The sequence below is a fragment of the Ctenopharyngodon idella genome, chromosome 22 (assembly GCF_019924925.1).
Source record: "Ctenopharyngodon idella isolate HZGC_01 chromosome 22, HZGC01, whole genome shotgun sequence".
NCBI classification, from domain to species: domain Eukaryota; kingdom Metazoa; phylum Chordata; class Actinopteri; order Cypriniformes; family Xenocyprididae; genus Ctenopharyngodon; species Ctenopharyngodon idella.
In genome coordinates, this window is record NC_067241.1 from 22,835,287 (window position 1) to 22,862,041 (window position 26,755).

Consider the following 26,755-nt stretch of genomic DNA (forward strand, 5'->3'; position numbering starts at 1 on the left):
CATCATGTGATGCTGGAAAGTGCCACTGGCCTCTCTGTGGGCACAGATTCCACTCATCAGCCTAATTCAAATGCGAGGCACGCTCGTGGCGGTTTTATGAAAAGATCCAGGGTGACAGCAACATGCACAAAGAGGGAAGGATCATTTTCTCTTCAGATTTAGGATGGTTCCCTTGTGTTTTCACTCCACAAATCGGAAGGATGCCATTATACACGCATGCCATTTTATAGCCAATCAGAATGATCTATCAGCAGTCAATTATTAGTCCCCCCCCCAGCCCCCCGAGCTTTTTTGCATTCAGCATTTCGTTGCTTTGTTGCATTACACTACAATCATGAATCAGTATTCACATAAACACAAATACAGCAATGCTTTTTTTTTTTAAAAAATGCACACAAATGACGCTACAGCATAACATGCATGTTAAATCTCTGATAGACGTCCTGTGCACTCAAGAGGAAAATGCGTTATTTTTGTAAATGTTTTTTGGGAGGGGGGGAGATGGTGTGCAGAATTAGAGCTGACATCATCAGCACGTGTAAATTTGCCTTATGTAAAAACTGGAAAAAAAGAGAAGACTGTCCCCTGAATGAGGACTGAGCTCAGAAACTTGTCCAAAGGCTTGAGCGCATTCTTTCTGGGGCTGGAGGACTGCACGGTCAGAGCCTTTGAAGCAGATAAACCCTTTAAAACCATGAAGAGCATTTTCATACATTTTAGCCAGAGGCAGGTGGTTAGATTAAAAGGGTTTCGATGTGTTAGCTAAAGTACACTCTTCATCCAAACCTCTATATGTTAAAACAAAGGTCTTGCTGTTTTGTCTGTGGACCACAGTGTCAGATTTGCTGTGCGGATCTAATTTAGAATTTGCACAGAAATTTGTGAGCTTGTTTCACTCATGCAGACTAATGTGCTCTAATGGGCTTTTTGTTTATTATGACGATAGATGAAATAATTCAGCCTTAAAATAAGCTACACTACTGTACTGAAGGATTTCTTGTACAATTTCTGTTCATACGCTGTTGTTTGAAGTCATGTAGTTAGAACTACAGAAGAGAAATGATAATTTTTCTGTTGTCTACAAGAAACACTGATTCAGACCTCCATGTAAACATGCGTCAGTGGACAATTGCTGACAGCATTTGCTGCGTGTCTGTTTCAGTAGTGGCTGTGTGGCAAAAGTCAGTTTCCATAGTGATTGCGGTGAATGCAGTAGATTAGTAGCACAGTGTAGTGAGGGGAGATTGCAGACATTGTGACGTGCTCGCTGTTACACTGATGTGTTTGGCTGTAGATCCTAAAAACAGAAGTCTTAAAATCTTAAAAATAACCAGTTCCTAATGTTAACAAACACACCATATGTATTTTGTTCTAATGATTTGTGTGCATAAATATCTATAAACAAGGAAGGGGAAAGTATTTATTTATTTATTTATAGAAGAATAAATGATGAAGCCAATTAAATGCTGGCTTAAACATTTAGGCCTTTCTGTAACGTGAGTGCAATTTTGAGGCAAAAAAAAAAAAAAGAATATTATTTGCTAATGAAAGGAGACAAAAAACCTGAAGATATCAATGGGAGCAAACCCCAGCAGAAACACTAATATAACAAGGAGGCTGAGACCATTTTGCTGTTGCCTAGCAACACTTGAACAAAATTTTAAAACGATTTCGATGCCCCATACTGCTTTGAGGGATGTATATTTTTATATAGCCCACCTCAATGGTCTGCAGTGCTCACACAGAACCTGGTTCACTTAGATTCGCTGTACTATATAATTATCGAGATTTGCAAAGTCAGGTCAGAGACACTGAACACCAGCGTTCTCGAATAGTAGTGACACTAGAAGGATTGATCACTCTCATACAGCCGACAGCATTTGCATATTTCATTAGAACAAAATCAAGCCCAAGTCACTATGGGGTAGATGAGACAGATCATTTATAAATATGCAGATTTGTGATGGTTTTTATTTCTCAGTTCATTTCGAACAATTGTTTGTCATACACTCTAAAAAATGCTGGGTTAAAAACAACCCAAGTTGGGGTGAAAATGGACAGCGGTTGGGTTAAATGGGTAGTTTTATTTAACCCAACTATTGTTTAAAAATTACTATATGGCTGGCTTAAAATGAACCCAAAATAGGTTGGAAATTAAAAATCAGACACATAATTACTAGAGGCAACAATAATAATCAAAAGGTGAACATTTATTAATTAGCTATGTAATAAATGTTTATTGTTTAATTATTATTCATTAAACTTATTAATAAATGTTAATTTATTAAATATATTAATAAATGTTCATTTCCAACATATTTTCGGTTTATTTTAAGCGAGCAATACAGTAATTTTTAAACAATAGTTGAGTTAAATAAAACTACCCAGCAGGTTGGTCAAACATTTAACCCAACCGCTGGGTTTGTCCATTTTCAACCCAACCTGGGTTGTTTTTAACCCAGCATTTTTTAGAGTGTATTGTGCAACCTAATAAGACTTCCTCAACTTACATACTAAACTACATAATCCACTTAAGATGATCTATACACAAGCCTGATAAACAATAAATAGATATAATAGTTCTTTCAGATCATACAATTCAAATGTATAGTTTGGTTTATAATTTACATATTAAGAATTTGTATTTGTTTTTTATGCTTCATATGGTGATATCCAAATTAACTTTCTTTCTTTTTTTTTTTACATTAAAATATGATTTCATATGACTGAATGAACCTGACTGCATTACATTACGTCAAAGAAAGTCAAATCAAGGGTCGCAATAATGGTCAAAATCAGATAGATCCAGTTTCTTCTTTTCAAAAACCAAACGTGTTTCTCTCAAACACAAAACAACAGACTCCAAACTACAGTATAGTTAATTTTAAATAATTATTTTGCCCTTGATGGGCAGCAGTTGATTATCAAGTATATCTGTCTAAATGAGTCTGTCTGGGCATAACATGGGTGTCACCAGCAAGCCAAAAGTACTCAAGCGTCCACAGCAGGTGCATAAATATGTCATGTTTTCTCAGCCCATAACCGAAGGGAGATGCAGCCAGATGGAGTGCAAATTCTAAATTTCATGTAGTATCATTAGTAGGTTAGTTCACCCCTCATTGGTTCACCATCTGCTTCCAATTGAGTTCTCCACTCTGAGCCAAGCTCTGAGAGACGAGGTGAAATCTACACCACTCTGACCCAAATCCCTCATTCAGCTCATTCACTTTTCATTAACCAATGTTTAATGACATTCACAATTCTGTCATTTATGGTTTTAGTAGAAATCAAAAAGCTAACTAAAAGGTAAAGTTCATGACATGGATTGAAAATGTTGAAAATGCTTACCACATTTTAAGGACTTCCGACAGAAGGTCAAGTCTGTGCTGTATGCAGTCCGATAAAAGATTGCGTCCCAGACCACTCGTCATTCCCTCTTCTTCTGAAGTGTCCTCAGCTTCAGATGAGGGATGGTATGTTCCTGCTCACACCTGATGCTGTATCAGTGGCTTCACCTGTTCTGCTCCTCATCTGTCATATTTATGATGGTATACTTTGGTTTGAAGTGGGCTGGGTTTGATGATTGCAATTCTTCTTTAGAATGAGCAATGAATGCATGAGTTCATTTTTAACTCATGGCAGCCCCAGATGTGAGAATTTCATAAATTTCAATTCAAGATTTTAAGGATTCAAAGGAAATAAAATAACTTCTAGTCTGCATATGCTTTTGCATTTAAATTCCAAAGAGTTGTGAATATTCTACTGAGATCAAAATAATTTCCTGTGTACGATGTTAACATATGCACATAATGGTAAAGACTTGCGTGCTTGACCTGAAAATGTATGTGTGTGTGTGTGTGTGTGTGTGTGTGTCCGTTGGGGGGTGTTGGTGGGGGGTGTTGACTTTCACATGACATTGACGCTCTGGAAATGTTGAGTAGCTGCTGATCTCAGACAGTCGCTGCTCGGTGGATTCAGCACCACTCGCCCGTGGACAGCTCCCGCTGGACCGCTTTACATGGACACAACACTCGTTTATAGTCATACTGGAAGTTTACAACTTAGAGAGGAATCTACGGACACCTCACTGCATGACACACGGACATATTCCCTTTGGAAAAGAATCCAAATTCACTGTAAGTAGATGGAAATGATTTTCAGTGTTTCACTGATTTGAAAAATGTTTAAATCAGTGTGCGTGTGTGTTTATATGCATTCATTTTAAGGGGTATAACAATAGTAAATACACCAAAACATTGTCGAAACACATAATTGAGAAGCTGACTGATCGTTCGATTGAAATTTTTTTTAAAAAATATTTAAATTGACTGTCATGACAGACAATTCTGTCTCAGTTAGAGACGGCAGATCTCAGTGTTTTTGTGTGTCGCCTTCGATTTCAAACAGCGGACTGTCTTTGCGGTTGGAAAAACAATGATTTGGTGTGATTCGGTGTCTTCAGGTTAACTGAAACTGTGTCGAGTTCGATCGGGGGTTTGTGTGGATCTCTGCTGCTGTCTGAAATCAGAGACATGGCGACAAACAACACCAAAAACACCGACGGACAAGTTGTGACGGAACTCAACGAGATCACAACTAACGACAAACCCAAATCAGAGGACGCCAAACCGGAGAAGAAGAAGAAAGACATTCCAGAAAGAGAAACTTGGGGTGGGAGATTTGATTTTCTCCTGTCATGTGTGGGCTACGCCATCGGCCTGGGCAACGTGTGGAGATTTCCTTATCTGTGCGGGAAAAACGGCGGAGGTAAGAGCAGATCACCTTCTCCAAGAGTCTGAGATGTTGTGCCAGGATGAATGTGTGCTTTGTGTTGCTGTGCACAGCCCCACTTGGTGCTTTCATGTATTTCTGTGATTCCAGGGGCTTTCTTGATTCCTTACTTTTTGACGCTAGTTTTTGCGGGAGTTCCTCTGTTTTTTCTTGAATGCGCTCTTGGACAATACACTTCCATTGGCGGCCTTGGGGTTTGGAAACTAGCTCCAATGTTCAAAGGTATATCATTTCTATTCAGCACTTTTCTTTCCCATCTGCCCCATTACTTAATACTATAAATACGAGCTGGTTTCTAGAAGTGTGTGAGACTTTGAGTAGATTTGAACGCATGGGTAATGTGTTGTAAGTTTGTTACGATTGATATATGTTGTTCTGAAGATCCCAGTGTACTCGCAGTTCTTCCAATTTAATAAGGCGTCTATAATGCTGCATAAAAGCCGTACTGTATATGCTGGCTTTGACATGCTGCTATGTAAGTTATAACACAATATGTCATAACTACAGGTGTTGGTCTTGCGGCTGCTGTTCTCTCATTCTGGCTGAACATTTACTACATTGTCATCATTGCCTGGGCCCTGTACTACTTATACAACTCTTTTACCACTGTAAGCATTCCTTGTCACGTGTGCTTGCATGCAAAAAAAAATTGGAAACTTGGCATGTTTAGGTCATTATTCTGGGGTATTTATTAAATAAAAATGTAAAGCATTGTTCTACTCTTTGTAGGAGCTTCCATGGAAAACGTGTAACAATCCATGGAACACAGACAGATGTTATACAAACTACAGCATAGTAGACACCACCAATCTCACCAGTGCTGTCATGGAGTTTTGGGAGTAAGATTTGATGAAAAATCAATGTGCATGACCTACTTTGACCTCTGTACATTAAAATACATAATACATGTGTCCAGTGAGTGTCTTGTTGTCAAGTGTAATTGTGTTGCATGATGTGCTTATACAGACGCAATGTGCATCAAATGACTGATGGCTTAGAAAAACCTGGTGAAATTCGTGTTCCACTTGCAATAACACTGGCCATTGCCTGGGTCCTCGTGTACTTCTGTATCTGGAAAGGTGTTAGCTGGACCGGAAAGGTGAGATGTCTTTGTTGGTCTGTCTTAAGGGCTTCGGTCTGGAATTTGAGTGAGTTTGTAATAATATCACCACATTAAATGTAAAGCACACATGGTTGCAATAAACTGTGGCTCTGTGAGTTACCTGTCCCATGAAAGCAGTGCAGTTTGTTTTACATGCTGAACAAATACATGTGTAGAATATTTTATAGAGACATCAATGTTTTGCAGGTTGTTTACTTCTCTGCCACCTACCCCTACTTCATGTTGCTCATTTTGTTTATCCGTGGAGTGACCCTGCCTGGGGCTAAAGAGGGAATCTTGTTCTATATCACTCCTGATTTTCAGAAGCTTAAGGAGTCTGAGGTAGTTTCACATGTTTAACCATTCAAACAGGATCGAACAAACCCAGTCTAGCTGCTAAATAGTTTGATTTTCCATCCCAGGTTTGGCTGGATGCTGCAACACAGATTTTCTTCTCCTATGGTTTGGGTCTAGGCTCCCTTATTGCTCTGGGCAGCTACAACCCTTTCAATAACAATGTGTACAGGTATGAATGACGCAGTTTTAAAATCAACATTTCATCAGTTCGTATAACTCGACCCTGTTTCAGGCCCCTAAACTTTGATTTTAACCTTTTTTGATGCTGTGAATAATGTGTGATGTGAACAAGTATAACTGTGACTGACTGTCATGATGCTTATGAATGCTTATGAATAGTGAGAATTACTATTAAATTAAACTGCATTTGGCTATATATCGCTTACATAATCAATCTTCTCCTTAAATGCCAAATTGATGTGCAGCTTCCAGGTCAGTTAGGAGAACGTTTTATAGCACAGTTGAAGACAGAATCCTTTTCTCCCCCCCTTTTTTTCTTGCAGGGATTCTATCATCGTGTGCTGTATAAATTCCTTCACTAGTATGTTTGCTGGATTTGTGATTTTCTCTATTGTGGGCTTCATGGCACATGTGACAAAGAGACCAATTGCTCATGTAGCTGCATCCGGTAATCAACTCATTTTACATAATTATAATATTGCACTTTGAAGTAGTGGTATTTCAGAAAGTTACATCATTTAATATCTAGATATTTCTTTCAGATAATTGAAATGCTTTTTTTTTCATGCCTTGCGCAGGTCCTGGTTTGGCATTTTTAGCTTACCCAGAAGCTGTGACGCAGTTGCCCGTCTCACCATTGTGGGCTATTCTCTTCTTCTCCATGCTGCTGATGCTGGGAATCGACAGTCAGGTGAGAATATCACATATTCAAGCTCTGACCTAGAAACAGAAGTGAACGGATCTGCTAGGTACTCCGGCATCAGTGACGGTGTCCCTGGTGGCCACACAAGGAAACATACGGAGCATTAAAAAACTTAATTAGCCTTGAGTCCAAAAAATCTTTTGATGCTGATTTCTGCCTTTATGGCTACATGATTTTAAATTGATGTTCTTTATCTATTAAGCTGGAGTTTTGGTTTTGTTTAGTGGCAATGTTCAAATTAAACCAAACTGAATCCCAACCCTGTTGCATAAAAAATACCAAATTTAGTAAATTGTGTGTGTTTTAAAGTCACTGAGTTGTGTTGGTTTTTATTGTTGTTATTCTTCTTGTTTTCTTTGTTGGAAAGTCATATAAAACCAAAATAAAACAGCTAAAATCTGATTAGATAAGCCATGTTCAAAGTCACTATGTAATAGCTGTGCTATTACAACAACAAACAGCCATGAAACAATGTTAAAACAACCTTTGAACAATTTTGCCATATAAATGCAATATTACAGCAGCATTGTTGACATTGGTTTGCAGTTCTGCACAGTGGAGGGCTTCATCACTGCTCTGGTGGATGAGTTCCCGCGGCTGCTCAGGAACAGAAGAGAGATTTTCATTGCATGTGTTTGCATTGTGTCCTACGCCATTGGGCTGTCCAATATCACACAGGTACATCAGACTTGAATAAAGCAGATGAGGTGATGATGAGACTGTGCACTAATATGATTGCCAGCTACAGGGACTTATATTACACACTTGTGTTTTTCTTGTGTTAGGGTGGCCTCTATGTGTTTAAACTCTTCGACTATTACTCAGCCAGTGGGATGTGTCTGCTTTTCCTGGTGTTCTTTGAGTGTATCTCAATCTCCTGGTGCTATGGTGAGTCCTTTTTACGTCCTGTTACATTGTGTCTGTATTTTGCATTGTGCTCGTCCTTTGCACTGTACAGCATTATAAAAATGGACAAAAATGCTTTGGTCATCAGTCATAAATGGTCATCAATAATTCTGTCATGACAAAAGTGCATCCAGTTGGACAGGACCGCTCTGACTGCTAAATGACATCAGTGACATTACTGTTGCAAAAATACTTTTGTATACATTTGTATATTGTATATTTCTGTTAAGTGCATATGTGTGCAAATGTGTGTGTATGTATGTGCAAAGTTTTGTTTTACCATGTCAGTAAATCTTGAATTTTGAATAGACCGGCCAATTAACGTGTATGTAAGGAAAAAGAATTTAATTACAAACTGACGTTGGTAACCATCATAAATTGAGCTAAGGTTGTGTCCTTAGGAGACAATGATGATAAAAATAGTGCTTGAGATTGTCATTTTCGTTGATATTGATATGTCATTCATTCATTTAGTTCCTAACCTTCAGCACTAGATTGGCCTTGTTTTGCCTATAGCTTATATTTCTCAAGCTCTTCTTTCCTGTTTATGCTATGGTCATTTGGGATTTCTACATCACCACTGTCTTTTTTTAGGGCATTATTCTTGATGACGTGGTCAGGAATTTAGTGTTTGATGCTGTTGCCTGCAGGTGCTGAATAGTCTCATGAGCTTTCTTCTAGAGTCTCTGTACCTTGAGTAACTGGCATTGTTAACTCTGTATATGTCCCCCGATATGTCTGTTGCCATCATTAGTGCTTCTGCTTTCCCTCTGTCGTCAACTAAAGCCATTGGTAGGATTTTGCCACCTTTGCTGTCTGGTAGTGTGACATGCCTGATTTTCCATGGATCTTCTTGGCATTTTTGCCCCTTAATCCAATCTGTCAATCAGCAGCTGCCTGGGAAATTGTATTAGCTGCTCATCTCTGAGAGCCATGTGTCTGATATACAATGAAGCCTTCACAATTTTGAATCCAGTTCAACCCTTTCTGTCCTTATCTGTGGTGGCTGAGAGAGCTCAAAGTGCTGCAACTGAAGAAAACACATGCAAATAAAAAAAAAAAAAACACCAGAAAATTAAGAAAACATCAAAAATTTCACAACCCAACCAAATACAGAAATGTGCTGCAAATACTCACAACGCACATGAGGATGTTAAAATAAACAAAAAAAACTCACCTTTCAGGTCATCAACAACACCACTGACGAGTTCAATAAGCAAAAATAAGCGAAAAATAAGCATGGGTTCGTCACTTATTGGGGTCTTCTTGAAATATTTCCATTGTCGTCTGTGCTATTTGCAGCGTGTTTCTGTATTTGGTTGCATTGTGATTATTTGCAGCACATGTGTTGTCAAACTGATGAAGATGTTTTCTTAATTTGCTGGTGTTTTTTCTATTTGCATGTGTTTTCTTCAGTTGCAGTGCACTGAGCTCTCTCAGCCACCATACTTATCATGTTTACCCTCTTCACAACCATCCTATCACACGTTTTTGTTTTTTTTTAGGTTGAATGACATTTCCATGTCTTTGCTCTAGATCAGGAGTACTCAAATTTAAATCTTTGTGGTCCACTCAACAATTTTCCACTTAGCTGAAGGTCCACAGACTCCACAGGACTATAATACGTCTAGATACTCAATATGATTCTCTCTTTTCATTGTTTTTTTTATTTTATTATTTTTTTTATCACCTCCATGTTCTATGGGTAATTTTGCTCAAAATACGTGTTCTTTGATGAGTGGTGCTTATTGTTACCACTCTTAACAGTTGCATTTTGGCGCAAATTAAGCACAAAGGTTTGGTGCGTTTTTGTGTTAGAATAAATGCATAGTTGTCTTCCAGTCTTTTGCAAATGCACAATTTTCCTTGTCAGTCTCCCTTTTCTTTAAATCTGACAATTTGGCCACTGTCAGCTCTTCTGACATTTACTATTTTGCTAACAGGACTTGACAAAACAAATTACCTACATGAGATATGTAAATGTCTCTACATTAGGGAGAGTGTTGCCATAGTTTATGACATTATGCTGCTCTGATTGGGCATTGTGAAAGTTCCATTTTGCTTTTCTTTCAGAAAAAATTTTTACTAAAGCTCTCACTAGGGTGGTACCTTTTCAGAAGGTACTAACATGTACCATTTAGGCACTAATATGTATATTTAAGATGAAGCACTAATATGCAGTCTTAAGAGGTAAATAAGGTACAAAAGTGTACCTTTTAAAATGGTTCTATAATGGGGTTGCTGTAGCTTAATCCACAATGAAGATGTGTGATGCAGAATGAATGAAGATATACTACTTTTATTAAACATGGTGATAACTCAAACACAACAATCCATAAACGTTAACACAAGACGAAGAACTGAGGGACCTAATCAGGGACCATGGCAACTAATGAATGACTAAACTCAGACAAATGGTTACAAGGAAATCTAAGACTAAAACTAAACAATACAGAGACACAGAACATGACTGTGGCATAAAACAACCCCAACCCCCACCGGAAAGTGTGTCCTCACGCTATATACACTATAGTCCAAACTTAAGGAGGGCAGGAGGGAGGGGGCTCTGGTGGAGGACAAGGAGCAGGCAGAAGAAGACAACATGGAGACGATGGCCAGGGTGGAGATGATGGTGTGAAGAGCCAGGGTGGAGACAAGAGGAACCAGAGCAGAGACGGGAGGAGCAGGAGGATGACCCAGAGCCATGATGAATGGTCCACAGTAGAGCCAATGGAGGAAGGAGCCATAGTGGAGCGTTGGTGGCAAGACCGGGTGGTACCAGGGAGACGACTGACTGAGGTGAAAACGGTGGAGGTGGAGACCAAGGTGGAGTTGAAGAACCGAAGAGGCAGGGTGAGGCCTGGAAGGCCAAGGTGGAGCTGGAGGTGAGTGTGACTGAGGTGGAGGCATGGGTTTGACAGGCCGGGGTGGAGATTTTGGGAGTGAGGACAGTGGTGGAACTGGAGGGAAGGAGGAGCCATAGCAGAGCCAGAGGGGTGGAGGGTCGAGGCGCAGCTGCTGACTCAGAAGTCCAAGGTGGAGCCAGAGCAATGGTGGAGAAAGGTCGAGCCAGAGGGATGAGGGAGCCCAGTGGAGCCTGAGGAATGGCAGTCCATGGTGGAGCCGAGGGAGCATTGAGCCAAGGTGGAGCCAATGGGTTGGGGGGCTAAGGTGGAGTCAGAGACTTGGAGGCTTGAGGTGGAGCTGAGGGATCCATGAGTCAGGGGAGAGCTGACTGGAAAGTGGATCCGTCCAGCAGAGCAGAACCACTGGAGGAGCCGAGGGCTGAAGGCAGACAAGCGGAGATGAGGCCAATGAACTGGATGGCTTTGACAGTGAAGGAGGGAGAAGAATGCTGGGCAGGACCATCCGCGATGAAGGAGATTTGGAGCTTGGCAACGAAGACTTGGTGCTGGACTTAACCAGCGATGACTTGGGCGGCTTGGAATTAGGTTTATCCAGCAATGACTTTGACGACTTGGAACTGGATGGGACCAGCGGCGACTGCAATACAGCAAACCTTTCCTCATCTAGCTCACTAGACAATAACTCCTCAGTAACCCAGCTCTGCGTGTGTACCTCAGTGTTCCAGAGCTCTGAGTCAGCAGTGGGCTCTGGCAATTCCTGGCTGGTGTTGTAGAATACACAAAGCAAGCGGTCGGGAAGGTGAGTGAGTCACGCCAGATCAAGAATGTCCTCGAGGGACCTATTCCTCTGCTCCAGCAGGAGGAGGTGGACTGCAAGGATATCCATTGTTTAAATTCAAAGGTATAATCCAATTTTGCGGTCTTTTGTTCTGTAGCGGGGTTGTTGTAACTTAATCCACAAGGGAGATAAACTCAAACACAACAATCCATAAACATTAACACAAGACAAAGAACTGAGAAAGACTGAAGGCTTAAATACACAGAGGAAGGTAATCAACAGAACAGGGAACGGGTGTGGACTAATTAGGGACCATGGCAACTAATGAATGACTAAACTCAGACAAATTGTGACAAGGAAATCTAAGACTAAAACTAAACAAGACAGAGAAACAGAACATGACCGTGGGAAGTATTGCACCAGTGAAAGCTTTTGTACCTTTTCTGAAAATGTATGATTCTGTTGCAGATATGTAACACATGCTAGTAGTTAATATTTAGGACAAGGGTCAGATGGATAGGGACCATCCATCCCAAGCTTTTTTAACATAATATCACTTACGCTGCATCTGAAATCTCATAGGTACTGCATTTGGTTTGAAACTTTTTTCATGACTGTTAAAAAAAGTTTGTTCTATTTAGTATGAATGTGTGTAGTATGAATGAAATTCGGATGGTGTTCTTGTCATCTTTTCTCATGATAAAATCAAAGTAATGTCAGTATTTCCAGCTGCTGAATGTAAGCTCCAAGCTAGCTTGCTGCAGTGGTGACATTACATGCACCTGCGAGTTGTGAAGATTACGAAAATGAATATAAGAATGATTGGATTGTTGGATTTCAAATCAGTAGTGGTTGAGGCAACAAAAATAACATTGTAACAAGCTATTTTATGGATTGTAATTATAATAATATTTCTGAAATCTTATTAGTAACTGATTACTACAAAAAGTAATCTTATTACTGTAACGCGTTACAGTAACTCATTACTGCCCAACACTGTATGTTTTGAGTATTCAATTTCGTATACAACAAATGTCTCGGTTCAGATTGAATAGAGTACCCCTGAATCCTCTGTACTGCTACAGATAGAAAGATGAATGGACTGATAGATGGATGTATTCCAGTCTATTCCATCAATCAAATTGTTGCAACAAAGTTGCAGTGAATTGATCTAATCTCTATTAAATTTTATGTAATTTCAGGTGTGAACAAGTTTTATGATAACATCCAGGAAATGATTGGATACAAGCCTTGTATATGGTGGAAACTGTGCTGGGTTTTCTTCACCCCTCTAGTTGTTGCTGTAAGTAACCTACTTTATTCTTTTTAATATGACATTACATGAAGAATACAACATGACCAGATTTTGACGTTTTGTTAAAGCTATTGCCATTTTTGTGACAAACATTAAAATAAATGGATAAAAGTAGATTATACCTGTTTTTATAGAAGTTCTTTCCTGAAAAGATGATTTAATGTTGTTAAAATTCTTTGAATACTGTGTCAAATCCAAAATGTGACAAAATTTAGGAAAGGAATTGGAAACTGTACATTTGAAAACAAAATTATGCTACTGATTTGTTTTTGATGTGTTGAAAAATTACTGTAACACAAAGTAAAAGTTGAACTTTATACTATACAGATTGTTTCAAAGGAGCTTCACATTAATAAGCATTAAAATAATAATGTTAATGTTGCAAAGTGCATCAATTATGAAACAAGTTCAATTTAGCTATAAGCAGTTATATAGACCCTTTTCACATTTCCAGGTTTCTCAGAATTTAAGTCGTCATAGTCAGGTAAACTTTTATCGTGGTGAATTTCATTAAATATATTATTCATTAAAAATTTTTTGTCCATTTGTGCAAATAGCAAAAGAAAAACTACACAATAGTGTTTTCACAACTTTAAAAAAGAGGGGGGGGGGGAATAGAGAGAGATTGATAACATAGTATAGTGTTATAAATGTACATACATTTTTTTTTTAATTAAAATATAAAAAACTTTGCAGGATTTACAATATTGATGACCATAAAAGCTTCATCACAGTCTGTGAAAAGGGTCTATTTAGCTCGAGTCAGTTCAATGTTGATGCAATTCAGTTCAATAACAGTGCAGGTGTTGCAAAGTTAGTGTCCTTATCCAGCTCAAATCAGTTCAGATTTAGTTGTCTTGCAATAGTGTCAGTGCCAGTCATTCAGCTATTTATTTGTGCATAAAAATGTGACCCTGGGCCACAAAACCAGTCATAAGTCGCACGGGTATATTTGTAGCAATAGCCAACAATACATTGTATGGGTCAAAATTATCGATTTTTCTTTAATGCCAAAAATTATTAGGATATTAAGTAAAGATCATGTTCCATGAAGATATTTTGTAAATTTCCTACTGTATATATGTAACGGAGGCCAGCTAGTAGTCGCTGTGCGAGTAAACCTCACTCCTCTGATCTCAGGCCTGCGCAGAGCGGGGCGAGTAGGACCTGGGTAGAGGGGTTACATTGGTGCCTGGCCCGGATGGGAGTGAGGTTTAGGGGGGTGAGTGTAACGGAGGCCAACTAGTAGTTGCTGTGCGAATAAACCTCACTCCTCTGATCTCAAGAGATGCTCTAGCGACTGATGTTAGGGGTTGCAGCCTTTAGCCTCTTTGTTAGAGCGTCCGACTCCCATGCCGGAGACCCAGGTTCGAGGCCCGTGCAGAGTGGGGCGAGTAGGACCTGGGTGAGGGGTTACATATATATTAAAAATGTATTTTTGTGAGTGGATATGCATTGCTAAGGACTTCATTTGGACAACTTTAAAGGCGATTTTCTCAATATTTAGATTTTTTTTTGCACCCTCAGATTCCAGATTTTCAAATAGTTGTATCTCGGCCAAATATTGTCCTATCCTAACAAACCATACATCAATGGAAAGCTTATTTATTCAGCTTATATATATGTATATATATATATATATATATATATATATATATATATATATTATATATTTACATATATTTCAATTTTAAAAAAACGACCCATATGACTGGTTTTGTGGTCCAGGGTCACAAATGAGAAAAAAGTTCAAGGTGCTTCTTCTTGTACCAAAAGTAAAAAGCTTTATTGTTGTTTCCAGCAAGCAGCATTCCAAGACATTTCCATTTGATTCATTATATGCACATGTTAATGAGGGACACATACGTAAGAATGACCTTCAAAACAACCAAACTTCTAAACATGGTCCATGGTAGTTATAAAAATGTAAATAAAAATGTAGTTAACAGCTTGATACCTAACTTGAACCTAAATGTAATATTTATAATAGAAGAAAATCTTAAGGGTTTATTTGACATAAAACAGTGTTCTTTTACTGGTTATTCAATTTCTTGACTATGATAAGGCATACTTATTAATGTTTCTGGTCCCACTTTATATCAGGTGTCTTTAACTGTACTAAAATTTAAATTAATCATTCGATACAATGCACTTATTGTGTACATACGTGTTTTAGATTGTAAATATATTTTAAAAAATACCTGCATGGAATTACAGCTGTAATAAATTTATAATTACACTGTTGACCCATCCCTCACACCTTAACCCACCCTTAAATCTTCCCATACCACCAAACCTGTCCTTAAATAACCCATATCCACCTCAATAGCAGCACAGTGTTTGCAATACATTATGAACACAATAAGTACATTGTACTTATTTTTTTTTATGTAAGTACATAGTAGTTAATTATGTGAAAACTGCAGCATTTTTTTAAACAGAGCTTCTCTACAGGGTGTGTTCCTCTTCAGCGCGGTGCAAATGGTTCCTCTTACAATGAACAACTATGTGTTCCCTAAATGGGGACAAGGAGTGGGCTGGCTCATGGCTTTATCCTCTATGGTTCTCATTCCTGGTTATATGGGCTACATGTTCCTCACCCTGAAGGGGACATATAAGGAGGTAACTGTTCATTTACATATACAATAATGAACAATGTTAACACAGGCATTAGATGGTATATCTGTGCTCACTGCTGCTGGTTCTGGGACCTCATTTCAGCGGCTTAGGATAATGCTGCAGCCTCCAGCAGTGAGGCGTGCTCAGGAGAACGGGCCGGAGCAACAGCAGCCTCAGTCACAGCCACAGCTGCCGGAGCAGTCACCGCAGTCACCGCAACCACAGTCACCGCAACAACCGCAGCAACCAGACCAGGCACCGCAGCAACCGCAATCACCGCAACAACCACAATCACCGCAACAACCGCAGCAACCGCAACAACCACCGCAGCCGCAGCCACAACCACAGCCGCAGTCTCAGCCACCGGTGCAGGCTGATAGTTCATCTCCAACTAACCCTGGCAACGACGCCAATGTCTAAAAGCAGTAGAGATGAACCCCAGCAGAGAGCAATCAAAGATCAACAACACAGAAGACTTCCATGTTTATACAGTAATAGAATCATCTACCTCCAGGGGTCATAAATAATCAAACTAAACATAAAATGTGACAAAAAAAAAAAAAAAAAAAAAAAAAACACAAACAAACACACAATCACTTGCATTTGAAAAACTTACACAAACTCTGTAAGCTTTCCAAATGTGAAGCAAAGAGTGTCAGTGTTAAAAAATGACTTATACTATGTATTATGTGAATTTGTCTCTACTAAGGTTATACTGTGAGTTAGATTTAAGGACAGTGCATTGTCTTGCAATGCATAAACTATTTATGTGAGGTATAAACAGTTTCTATGTTGCACTGGGACAAAGCGGGAGTCCGTGATTATCAAAGAAAAACTGATTATGATTTTGTGGGTCATTTGTAAAAACCAAGGTGCATCAAGCAAGCCCTGTGTCCGAAGCACAATGAATTTTTATTCGGTAGAGCCCTTGGATGACCCATTATATGTTGTTGAATATTTTTGTTGAGAGAGACTGTTACTATATGTTACTTTTTTTTCTTTTCTGAGCTAAAAAAGAGAAAATACTTGTATGTGATTTTTAGCTTTGTACTTTAATGTTGAGACCAAGGACCAAAATCATAGACTAAAGCAAAAACGAATCTATGCCTGTCAGTGTGTAGTTTGTAAAGCACAGGGTACAAAAATACCGAAAATGAGAACACCACAAAACACAGGGTGAACATTTTTGCAGATTATACAGATTACTGATGAGTGCTGTCAATTCAGTGTCCTGTTTACATGTCCCCTCAGGAATATCCGAAAAAAGAAGAAAAAAAATCTCAGATATGTCTCTGACCCTGAGTGCATATCAGCTCCTTAAGCCTGTGATTTATGTAGTCGCGATTTGCATGACCATTAGTTACTTCATGTGCCAAAATGTTGAATTGTTGCAGTGCTAAAACAAAATGAACTGCCCTCTCGATACAATGGTTTACACTATACTATATTGTGCCATACCTTTTTGAAAAAGGATACGAAATATTTCTTAATAACATATTTTAAGTAAGTAGCATATACTAAAATATATTAGGGCTTTTCTGCCCCTTTTTTCCCCAAAAAAGCAAAAGCACAAAACCTAGAGTACAGAGACTTCTCCGACGACAGGGCAATGATGTGCTGACAGTTTCCGTCAAAGGCAGCTACACGTGAAAAGCATTCGGTCGTGTTAAACATGTTTACTAAGAGGAGATACGTACCTACATAAAATGTGAAATGGCTATGTCCTGTGAGTTTTGTACAAAGATACTTTACTGCAGTTTTATCTGGAACTTTATTGTAAAATTGTATTGTGTAAAACATGTAACTGTGAATGTCTGTACTCCATTGAGTTTTTGTCTAAATGTTGAAATATTTGAAAAACAATTGCTGTTTTCTGCAATAATATTTTGATCTCTGAAGCACATATCTTATGGAAATTATGAGTGATGATGATTATAAAAAGGATTATAAAACAAATAGGATTTATGTCTCGTAAGAAATAATATTGTTTTGTATATTTTTAACTGTTACACTGCCTAAAATTATAACATAGGACATGTATTTAAATGGTGTCATATGAAAAAGCACGATTGTTATGTAAAATGTATGAATAAACAGAAAATATTCGTAGTCTATAATCTGTGCGTTGATTCTCAGTCTTCACAAGAAGCCATTCATTAGGAGTCTGTATGACAACCTAATTATTTCAAACAGAATCCCTTTAAAACTGCTACAAATAAAGATATCACAGAATACAAAAATAAGCAGTTGTTAACTGGGCTGAAAGAATGAACATGTTAAAAATACAGAGGCCCTAATGAATGGACATGACATAGTCATAAACTCCAGCTCTTTCTGTGGTATAATTTCAGACAAACTCATTGATCGTGTGTGTGTGTGCAATTTTGTTCATTATACAGTATATCTAAACACAAAAGCGGTACTCAATTGTTGTGGCAGAATGATACATTTTAAATAATTTAAATGCAGTTCTTTGGCCAAGAAAGGGAATATCATTTATTAAAGTTTATGTCTGATTGCTGAACTAGCTGTAACGTGTAATGATGTTGTCGTATTTGTGAAAAAGTCATTCTTTTGAAGTATTTCTATTTAATGAATCTGCTGAAAAAGATTTTGCTAATTGAGACTCTAAAAAAGTGAAACAAAAGTTACAAGATCATGTGTTTTGTGTGCTTGTGAAAGGGGATTATCTGCATACATTGTCAAACGAATGGACCAATCAAGAGCTTGGAAAAAAATGTTGTCACTAATGTGTGATAAACACACTCAGAGCAGAGAACTAAAGTAGAACACATCCTATTTACAAGAATTATCCTAATATATTTAAATAAAAAAAATAGTCATACATAGTAAAATAAGATAACAAGTACGGGTAACATTTACATCTATTCATCACATGCTTTTATCCAAGTAACCCTCAAATGAGGAACATCGCAAACAATTTATCATAAGAGCCAGTACAGTTTCTAGCATAAAGCAGAGCACAAGTTGGAGCAGATCTTAGGCCTCAAGTCTTTCAACCAAGCACAGTCAGTGGATCTAGGCCCTCCTGGCAGACCTGAAGACACAACATGGCTGAATATTGCAAGCCCCTGCTAACATTTTAGCATCTTTAACATCAGCTTTCCACTCCTTAATGTACTTAACAATGCTCCCATTCCATCTGTAAGATGTTGTGGTACAGCAGTGTCTCATGGCCAAAACAATTCAGTAGCCTAGTAAGGATGCTTGAAAAGAAGTCAATCGGATAAGATATAGATGGTGTCAAGCCACCCCTCTCTCATTTTTGGATAGAGAAATCCACATCTTCAAGCACCTAAAGAGTTTGTGTTTCCATTTAACCAAAACCAGTTTCAGCATCTCCCAGACTTTTTTGACATGGTTTGCTTCATTGGTTTGGATTTCTTTATCTGTCTTTGGATTAAGAGTCTGCCCACTGCTTCAGTCTAGTTATCTGGTTTTCTGCTGTCTGGTTTTTACCCAGTCCAGCCTTGTACATCTTTTTCCAACTGCCTTGACTATAGCCTGAATAGATCTTTAGGAGATTTAGTGTGTTTTATGCTATTAAGAAGTAAAAGGTTGTAAACTGAGGTCCATTATCAGTTATTACCTCTTGTGGAAAGGTGTAAGAAGTAAATAAATTTCACATCAAGCAAAAACAAATAAATTCTCTCCCTCTTTCATTAGAGTTGCATGATATTGAAGCGAAATGTGAAAATCTGTCCTTTCTGTGTGGCTATTTTGTGTCAGCAACATGGCCAGGCAAGGGGTTAAGGAATTTACAATTGTTCACACTTGGGTACAAGAATGAGAGAGCAAAAAGCAGTCCCTGTTCTCCCCAAGAGGTAATGTTGTTGTTGTTGTTGTTTTCCTGAAGTTAAAAGGCATTTTTATGTTGTCCACAGAAATCCAATCCCCTTAAAATGAAACCTTTCCACACCATTATGTGTAAATGGAGTTTCAAAGGTTGCCAACCTCTCTACCTACTATCTACTACAATATGTAATGTGACATGATAAACTTATAAGTATGTTAAATATCTTAACAAAAAGATATAACCAACACATTTCATGTACCTTCTGAGAAAATGTTACTACAACTTTTGAAAGTCAACAGCAATTTTTGTACTATTGCATTACATAAAATGTAGTCACAATTCTGACAATGACATTTTTACATCAGTGTAGACAAAATATAATATTACCCTTTCACACTTAAGTTTAAAGTTAAGTTAAGTTAAGTTTTTCAAGGCGACCGTTATTTAGAACGTATCACTTTATTGTTTCCATGGTGACGCGTCATTGCTTGTTACGTGACACACCGCAGCCAAAATAGCGCTGTATGACTGATGATCTGCTTTTATTACATTTTTCCTTTTTTATTCGAAATATTCACAAATTTGTTAACGATAGCATGAAAGATCTGATCTTCTGATTGACAAATATGTGCAAGTGGATGTGTTTTGCTGTTTAAACACCTTTATAACGATCGCATTAGTTGAGCTATACGCGCGATGGGCGCCGCCATCTTAGTTTGCGCCGCACAGAGAATCGGATCTGTTGGATTTACAACACGCGAATTCATCCACTTTTCCCGAAGTACATGAAGGTAAGTAAGTGAACTGGGAAAGAATAGAGTAAACTTTAAAGTTACTTACACAATGTGTATCTGATATGAATAAAATGTGTCGTCTAATTATTATGGAAAGGATTGTTATTGCTGCTTCCATAGACATCAGTGTGTATTTTACAATCTCCAAATGTATTGTTTTGTTAGTACTTATGTGTATTTAAATATCTGAAACCTAAAATAAACATTATGTGGCTGAAAACACTGCATATTTGTGATATATGAAAAGTGCTGCGCGTGTCCGTCTCTGGTTTAGCGCCAGTCAAAGCGCGCAAGCACATTTGAATTTGGCAGTTGATCACGTGATGCACTGAACGTTCTAATCACAACGGTGTGATCGTATGCTCCAGGGACCAGCCAAAACTGATCACACCGGTGTGATCGTACGCATCAAAGGGATAACTAAATGCCAACTCACAGGTACCACCTTTGCTCTAATTCTTACACTTTCAGATTGATTTAACTACAATTAAGAACATTCAGAGGTGTATTTCCTGTTAAATCTCTAAACTCGCTAACACAATGTTTGAAAAATCAGATTATTGCTGCATATAATGAACATGGCATCTTAAGACACTGCTATTTTTGGTTCTCTGTTGTTTTGCTTTATTTACAGATGTCTGATTCAAACTAAAAGATATCGAATGGAATTTGGAGATTAGAATGTAGCTATTAAGCTCTGCTTCAATGATTATTTGGTTTTGGTTTCAGGGGATGATATAGCTGCCACTGAAGTCTGTAAGAGGCTTCCTAAAAACTTTTTCATTCTCTTTTCACTTAGGGCTATGGTACTTTGGCTAGGCTGAGGCCCTGACTCAGCACTGCCTAATGATGAGGTGCCAGCAGCAGGCTCTGCTTCCTAGAAAAGAGAGGAAGAGAATTAACTATAAAATATAAGAAAATTAAAAACACATTTGGTATAGAATGAAGGTGTGCGGACAACAAAATCATTCTTGACATTCAAAATAGACCTGTTGCCTTATTTTGAGATATTACCCTTGACCTAATGCTTGACATGTTTTCCTAATAAATGTTATCTTTTTTAAACCTTGAGTCAGGGAAAGAGACCATGTTCATCAGTGTTTGGGTTGTGGGCTCCTCATTTCTCCCCCAATGTAGGTCAGCACTGTTGCTTGTTTATCAGCAGCAAGTATTTTTGTATTCAGTAAAAGAGGAACTGGCTGTAGATGCTCATATAGAAATAGTCCTCAGCTTGGACTCGAATCAAATACCTTTTGTTGTGAGGCCACTGAGATACTGTGCCCCCTGTTTAAATATCCTCTAAATAATTTCTCCATCATTCAAACCATGTTCTGTTTGGTGGTGCAGATGTCAGCAGGCTGCTGTGTGCCTAAGAACAAGTGCACCCAGGCCACGTCGTAACCTTCCCAATGCCCCAAGTAAGTTGCCATAATATACTGTACCACTTGGGGGGAGGGTAAAGACCGTTCATACAATGGGAATAGGTCACTTCAGCTGTTTCTTGACCTTTTCTGTTTTTTTTTTGTTTGTTTTTTTGTAATAAAAGATAAAACTTACAGCTGTGCAGACCAGGAGTTTGCACTGGGGAAAGTGTTCTTTTCCCTATGCAGGGACCACGTCCTGGCTAACATGTGGACAATACATCACATGGACTTACCAACCGGGAAGTAACACATGTGGAAAGAAGTCTCTGTGTTGGGTCCTGCCTGGGAAGGGAGGAGTGCTACAGCCACAGTGATGGCTGGCAGAGCAAGGCTCTGCCCAGGGAAAGACACAGGGTTTCAAAACCTGAATACAGTGAACTCACATGGAAAAAGAAAGCACACATTATTACCTCAGAGAGGGAAAAGGTGCTGTGTGCAAGTGATACAGCCAGCCAGTTGCCCGAAATTTATCAGTTCATACCTAATAATACTAAGGACAAAAAAAAAAAAAAAATCTCGCAAAGGTATTGCCCAGCCCAGCCCAGCCCAGCCCACCACTCTACAGATAGCATTTTTTGCTAGTGCGCAGGAGGATGCAACACCACTAGTGGAGTGTGCTCACACTCCCAGGGGGCACGGCACAACCTGGGCTTGGTGTGCCAAAGAAATGGCATCCACAATCACAATGATCTTTTGTTTGGAGACAGCCTTCCCCTTCTGCTGTCCCCCGAAACAGACAAAGAGCTGCTCCTGAGTGTATGAAACAGTCTGTCTGGTCCAAATAAATGCGCAAAGTGTGCACTGGATATAACAAAAATAAGGCTGGGTCTGCCTCAACACAAGGGAGCGCTTGCAGGTTCACCACTTGATCCCTAAAAAGGGTAATGTGAAGTTTAGGCACATAGCCAGGCCGGGGTCTCAAGACAACCCGAAAGTATGAACTCAAGGCCATGGAGAGGTCCCAAGAGGGATTAAGGCATGGCCTTGGAGGATTTAACCTCCTTGCACATCTGAAGAACCTAACAACCAGGTCATGCTTCCCTAAGGATTTACTGTTCAATGAATTGTGTAGTGTTGCAATTAGGCTGTCCAGGACCCTGAAGCTGTGTGCCCATTGCAAACAGTGCTCCAGCATGTGTTGGATGTGTCTGTTGTAACAACAACATGCCTCGACACTTGTTCTAGGGGAACCCATGCCCGTAGTCTTTCCAAGGATTGTGCCCATCTCAGGACTCAAATCTGAAGCCAGAGCTGAAGCGGTCTCATACACATTAACCCAAGCGGTGTAACCACAGCCGAGGACACCATTTACTCCAGGAGCCCCTGAAATTGGTTCAGTGGGAATGCGACCTGAATTCATTCAGGTGGTTCAGCACCGACTTTGTGCATTCTGCCATTAGACGCTCTATCTTAGTGACTGAGTCCAACTCCATACTGAGAAAAGAGATGCTCTGCAGCAGGGAGAGCTTGCTCTTTTCCCAGTTGACCCGAAGCCCTGACCAGCTGAGGTGCTTGAGCACCAGATTCCTGTGTGCACACAATAGATCTTGAGAGTACACTAGAATTAGCCAGTCGTCAAGATAGTTGAGAGTGTGAATGCCCACTTCCCTTAGCTGGTCAAGTTTCATGAAGATGCAAGGTGACAGGGACAGTTCGAAAGGGAGGACCTTGTACTAGTATGCTTGACCCTTGAAATATACACCAGCTCAAGTTTCCCTTGTGATAAGGTGAATGGACTGAGTGACTGCATTAACACCCTCTCGGCTCCAAAGAACAAATCTGAATGAGTGATAGCACACCATCTCCTTTTATACCCATATACTTCAATCCTCATTGGCCTTTTCTCAAAGTATTAGAGGTGTTTGGGGCTCCCAAGCGTGACACCTAGTGTCAGTACATCGACACAACGTCGAAGTGACTGACAGACAGGGAAACTGGTATTTGTCACTACATTACACTGTACATTAATGGTACAGTAGAGTCGCTTGATGTTTTCATGGTTTCACTATATTGAAAGATGGGTGCTGGATGTATTGTGAAAACTTGACATCTCAAGAGTGTGATGGTCTATTTGCTGGATCACAGAAAAACATGATCAACCTATACCTACCCCCGTTAGAAAACTCAGATAGATCTGTCCTGGCAAACAGAAATATGCAAACATCAGCACAATCCCACAAGTGTAGGATCAAGATAAAGATTTGGTACAGATTTTTTTTAAAACAGAAAATGTAAAGAAGTTTAAACCAAAGGCATGGTATTGTATGTATGTATTGATATTATCTTTATTTTATTTTTAATTTAATTGTATTATTGCTATATTATATTATATTATATTATACATTTTGTTGTTTCAATTAAACTAGTCTTAATGACAAAATTAAAAATGTTTGTACATGCCTGAATATGCCAGTATATATCTCAACCCAGTTCAGTGTCACGGCTGGTTGTACATTAAAGGGAGGAATGCATTGATCTATGTGCAGCAGTTTGGGGGGACGGCTGGGTGGTTATGGAGGAAGAGACCATGGAGGAGCCAGCGGAGGAGGCCATGATGGAACCGGCAGAGTCTGACAGAGCTGGAGAGTTCAAGATTCATGTCAGAGCCTTCAGAGGTGTCGACAAGGCAGAGCCAGATGGATGGAAGAGCGAGGCGTAGTCAGGGAGGTGGAGACAGAAGATTGGAGAACCAGGGCAACACCACGATCTCGAACCAAGGTGGAGCCGGAGGATCAGAGGACCGAGCAAGAGCTGGTGGCAGTGAGGACCAAGGTGGAGCCAGAGGGATGGAGGACCCTGGTGGAGCAGAAAGGGTGGAGGGACCAGGCACAGCCAAAGGCCTGGAAGTCCATGGTGGGACCAGGGGGTCGACAGACAAAGGCGTAGCCGAAGAGACGAGCGACCCAGGTGGGACAAAAGGAGAGACAAGCTATGATGGAGCTGACGGGTCGAAGACCTAAGCTGGAGTCATGGGCATGGAACAACATTTTCAGAGCCTGGCAAGTTGGTGGTATCATTGTACTCTTCAACCTCTCCCACAGTTCCCCATAGGCACTGCCTGCAGGAGATTGTCATCAAGAACATTCCAAAAACACATCTTGACTGTGTTCTCATTCCAGGGCACCTGATGACACAAGTCCAAGAAATCCTCCAGAGGACGTCCCCCCTGATAAAGTGAGATGATTTGGTCCTCTAGGTGGAGGTAGGCTACTGCTAGATCTGTAATTAGTTACTAAACTAGGAATAACTAGAAACTAAACAATAAACAGGCCAACAATGTAATCAGTAATCATAACAACAAACAGGGACCTAATCCGAAAAGACAACTAAATCTGGGGACACACTTAACAACTACTGAAACATTCTAAGACTGAACTCAACACACAATTAGACTGTTTCCATTGACTGGAGCATATTCTAGTCTTTGAGAGTCAGAGAAAAGCACAAACCTAATGTCTGCGTCATTGGTTCATGGTAAAGTTGGACATACTTGTGTTGATTTTATGAATGATAAATGCATGTTCAAATACAACATGTCTTGAATTTTTCAGAAAGTCCTATATTTCACATTCTCATTTTCTTTTTGGTTTTATCAGTACACACATTTCCTTAATTACAACATTTTTAGTGCTGGTTTTTAAACGTATAGTCAAACAATAATAATAATAATAATAATAATAATATCATTTTAAAATTAATATGAAAATAACTATAATGTTGTGTAGTCTATAATAGACAGAGCCAGTGCTACTTATTGAGAGATTTATTCATGAGCGAATAATTATTTAATAATTTTACTGGAGTTGTAGACACATTACCTAGTTAGTCTGAACCGTGCATTAATTTGAAAGGTGACGGCTATTATGCGGTCTCAGCCAATCGGTGCATTGCTGATCATGTTTTCGAGTATCGATATATATGCCTTTTTCAATAAACACAAAAGCTGTGTCTCAATTCAAAGGTCATGCCTTTGAAGTCTGTGAATGTCAGACCACGTGTTGTTAAATGGGACAGTCTAGCCTATGGATGATTGCTCTTGTTGCCTAGCAACCATGACAGCTGCAGATGACAAGAAGCAGTAACATTTGTTCTGGACGTTTTTGAAAGTGTTTTGAAACTAAAAACAAAACAAGGTTCACAACCTTTGTAAATATGTTCTCCTCGGTCCATTTATGTACATAATAAAGAGTATAAACTATCTATAAAATTACATCTTAAATTACATCTTTTTTTTGACATTTGTGTTGTTAGCAACCTGGTTGGTTGTTAGATATTTAAGTAAATTAAAATCCAATACCTGCGTTTAAAAGTGTAATCGGGCATTTTCTCTTTTTTTAAAAAAATCCCATTGCGCATCACCGTTGCGCAATGAATCTTGGGAAAGGCTAGGGTAGGCTGCATTTGAAGAAGCCTTCAAATTGGGACAGCCTTTGTCGAGCCGCAGTGACTTATTCAGCCTTTGAATGTAGCCTTCAAAGTATGCAGCCTCTGAACTGGGATGCAGCTAAAGATGTGCAATAATTTTAGACAGCTTGATCCAGATATTTTAATCAAATATTCAAACAGAAGAACCAAATTAGTCAGAGATCAATTATCATGATTAGAAGATCTGGCATCTGTCAAATGTATTTAGCAAGGTATGAAGAACGGACCCCCAGTCCATATTGGCATGATCAGTTGTCACGACTAAATATATTCACAATACATTCATGGCCTCACAGTTGTGTAGTGTCAGAAATGGTCTTATTGTTAGGAGATACCAGGGTCCGCAGCTGTACCATTGGAGATAGCGTAATGGCCAATTTGTATCACGTGTGCCTTTACATTATTTAATTTCTTTCAGAGTTGTGCAACAGTCAGTCACTGTTTGTGGATACCCTAGAAATGAATGAGAACTGCCGTGAACTGAATCCTACCTGACGCAATTTTGTCTCTAATAAAAGAGCATTTTTTGGTGTAAATTCTAAAAATATATCAATCCAAAATGATTGTTTAATGGCAAGCATGTAGAATATTCATTAAATAAGCTGTTTTCCCACAAAAGCAGTTTATTCAGCATAGTGAAGCCTCTCCTCCATTGACATTAATTCAAAAAATGGCCT

General features: G+C 39.1%; 1 protein-coding gene across 1 annotated transcript; it reads left to right on the forward strand.

The window, feature by feature from the left end:
* Positions 1-3,911: 3,911 nt before the first annotated feature.
* slc6a1a (solute carrier family 6 member 1a) lies at positions 3,912-17,735 on the forward strand. The gene is made up of 15 exons (XM_051880652.1): positions 3,912-4,136; positions 4,463-4,767; positions 4,882-5,013; positions 5,299-5,399; positions 5,521-5,630; positions 5,758-5,890; positions 6,101-6,235; positions 6,316-6,419; positions 6,754-6,878; positions 7,009-7,121; positions 7,680-7,811; positions 7,919-8,021; positions 12,887-12,987; positions 15,454-15,621; positions 15,721-17,735. The coding sequence occupies exons 2-15, from the start codon at positions 4,533-4,535 to the stop codon at positions 16,036-16,038; spliced, it is 2,010 nt and encodes a 669-aa protein (XP_051736612.1). The 5' UTR covers positions 3,912-4,136; positions 4,463-4,532; the 3' UTR covers positions 16,039-17,735.
* Positions 17,736-26,755: the final 9,020 nt, after the last annotated feature.

Bases quoted from the DNA above. Each gene is read 5' to 3' on its own strand.
- slc6a1a (XM_051880652.1), top strand. From the start codon at position 4,533: ATGGCGACAAACAACACCAAAAACACCGACGGACAAGTTGTGACGGAA. The intron at 5,631-5,757 runs GTAAGATTTGAT...GTGCTTATACAG, and splicing joins GCTGTCATGGAGTTTTGGGA to ACGCAATGTGCATCAAATGA. The intron at 7,812-7,918 runs GTACATCAGACT...TTCTTGTGTTAG, and splicing joins GGCTGTCCAATATCACACAG to GGTGGCCTCTATGTGTTTAA.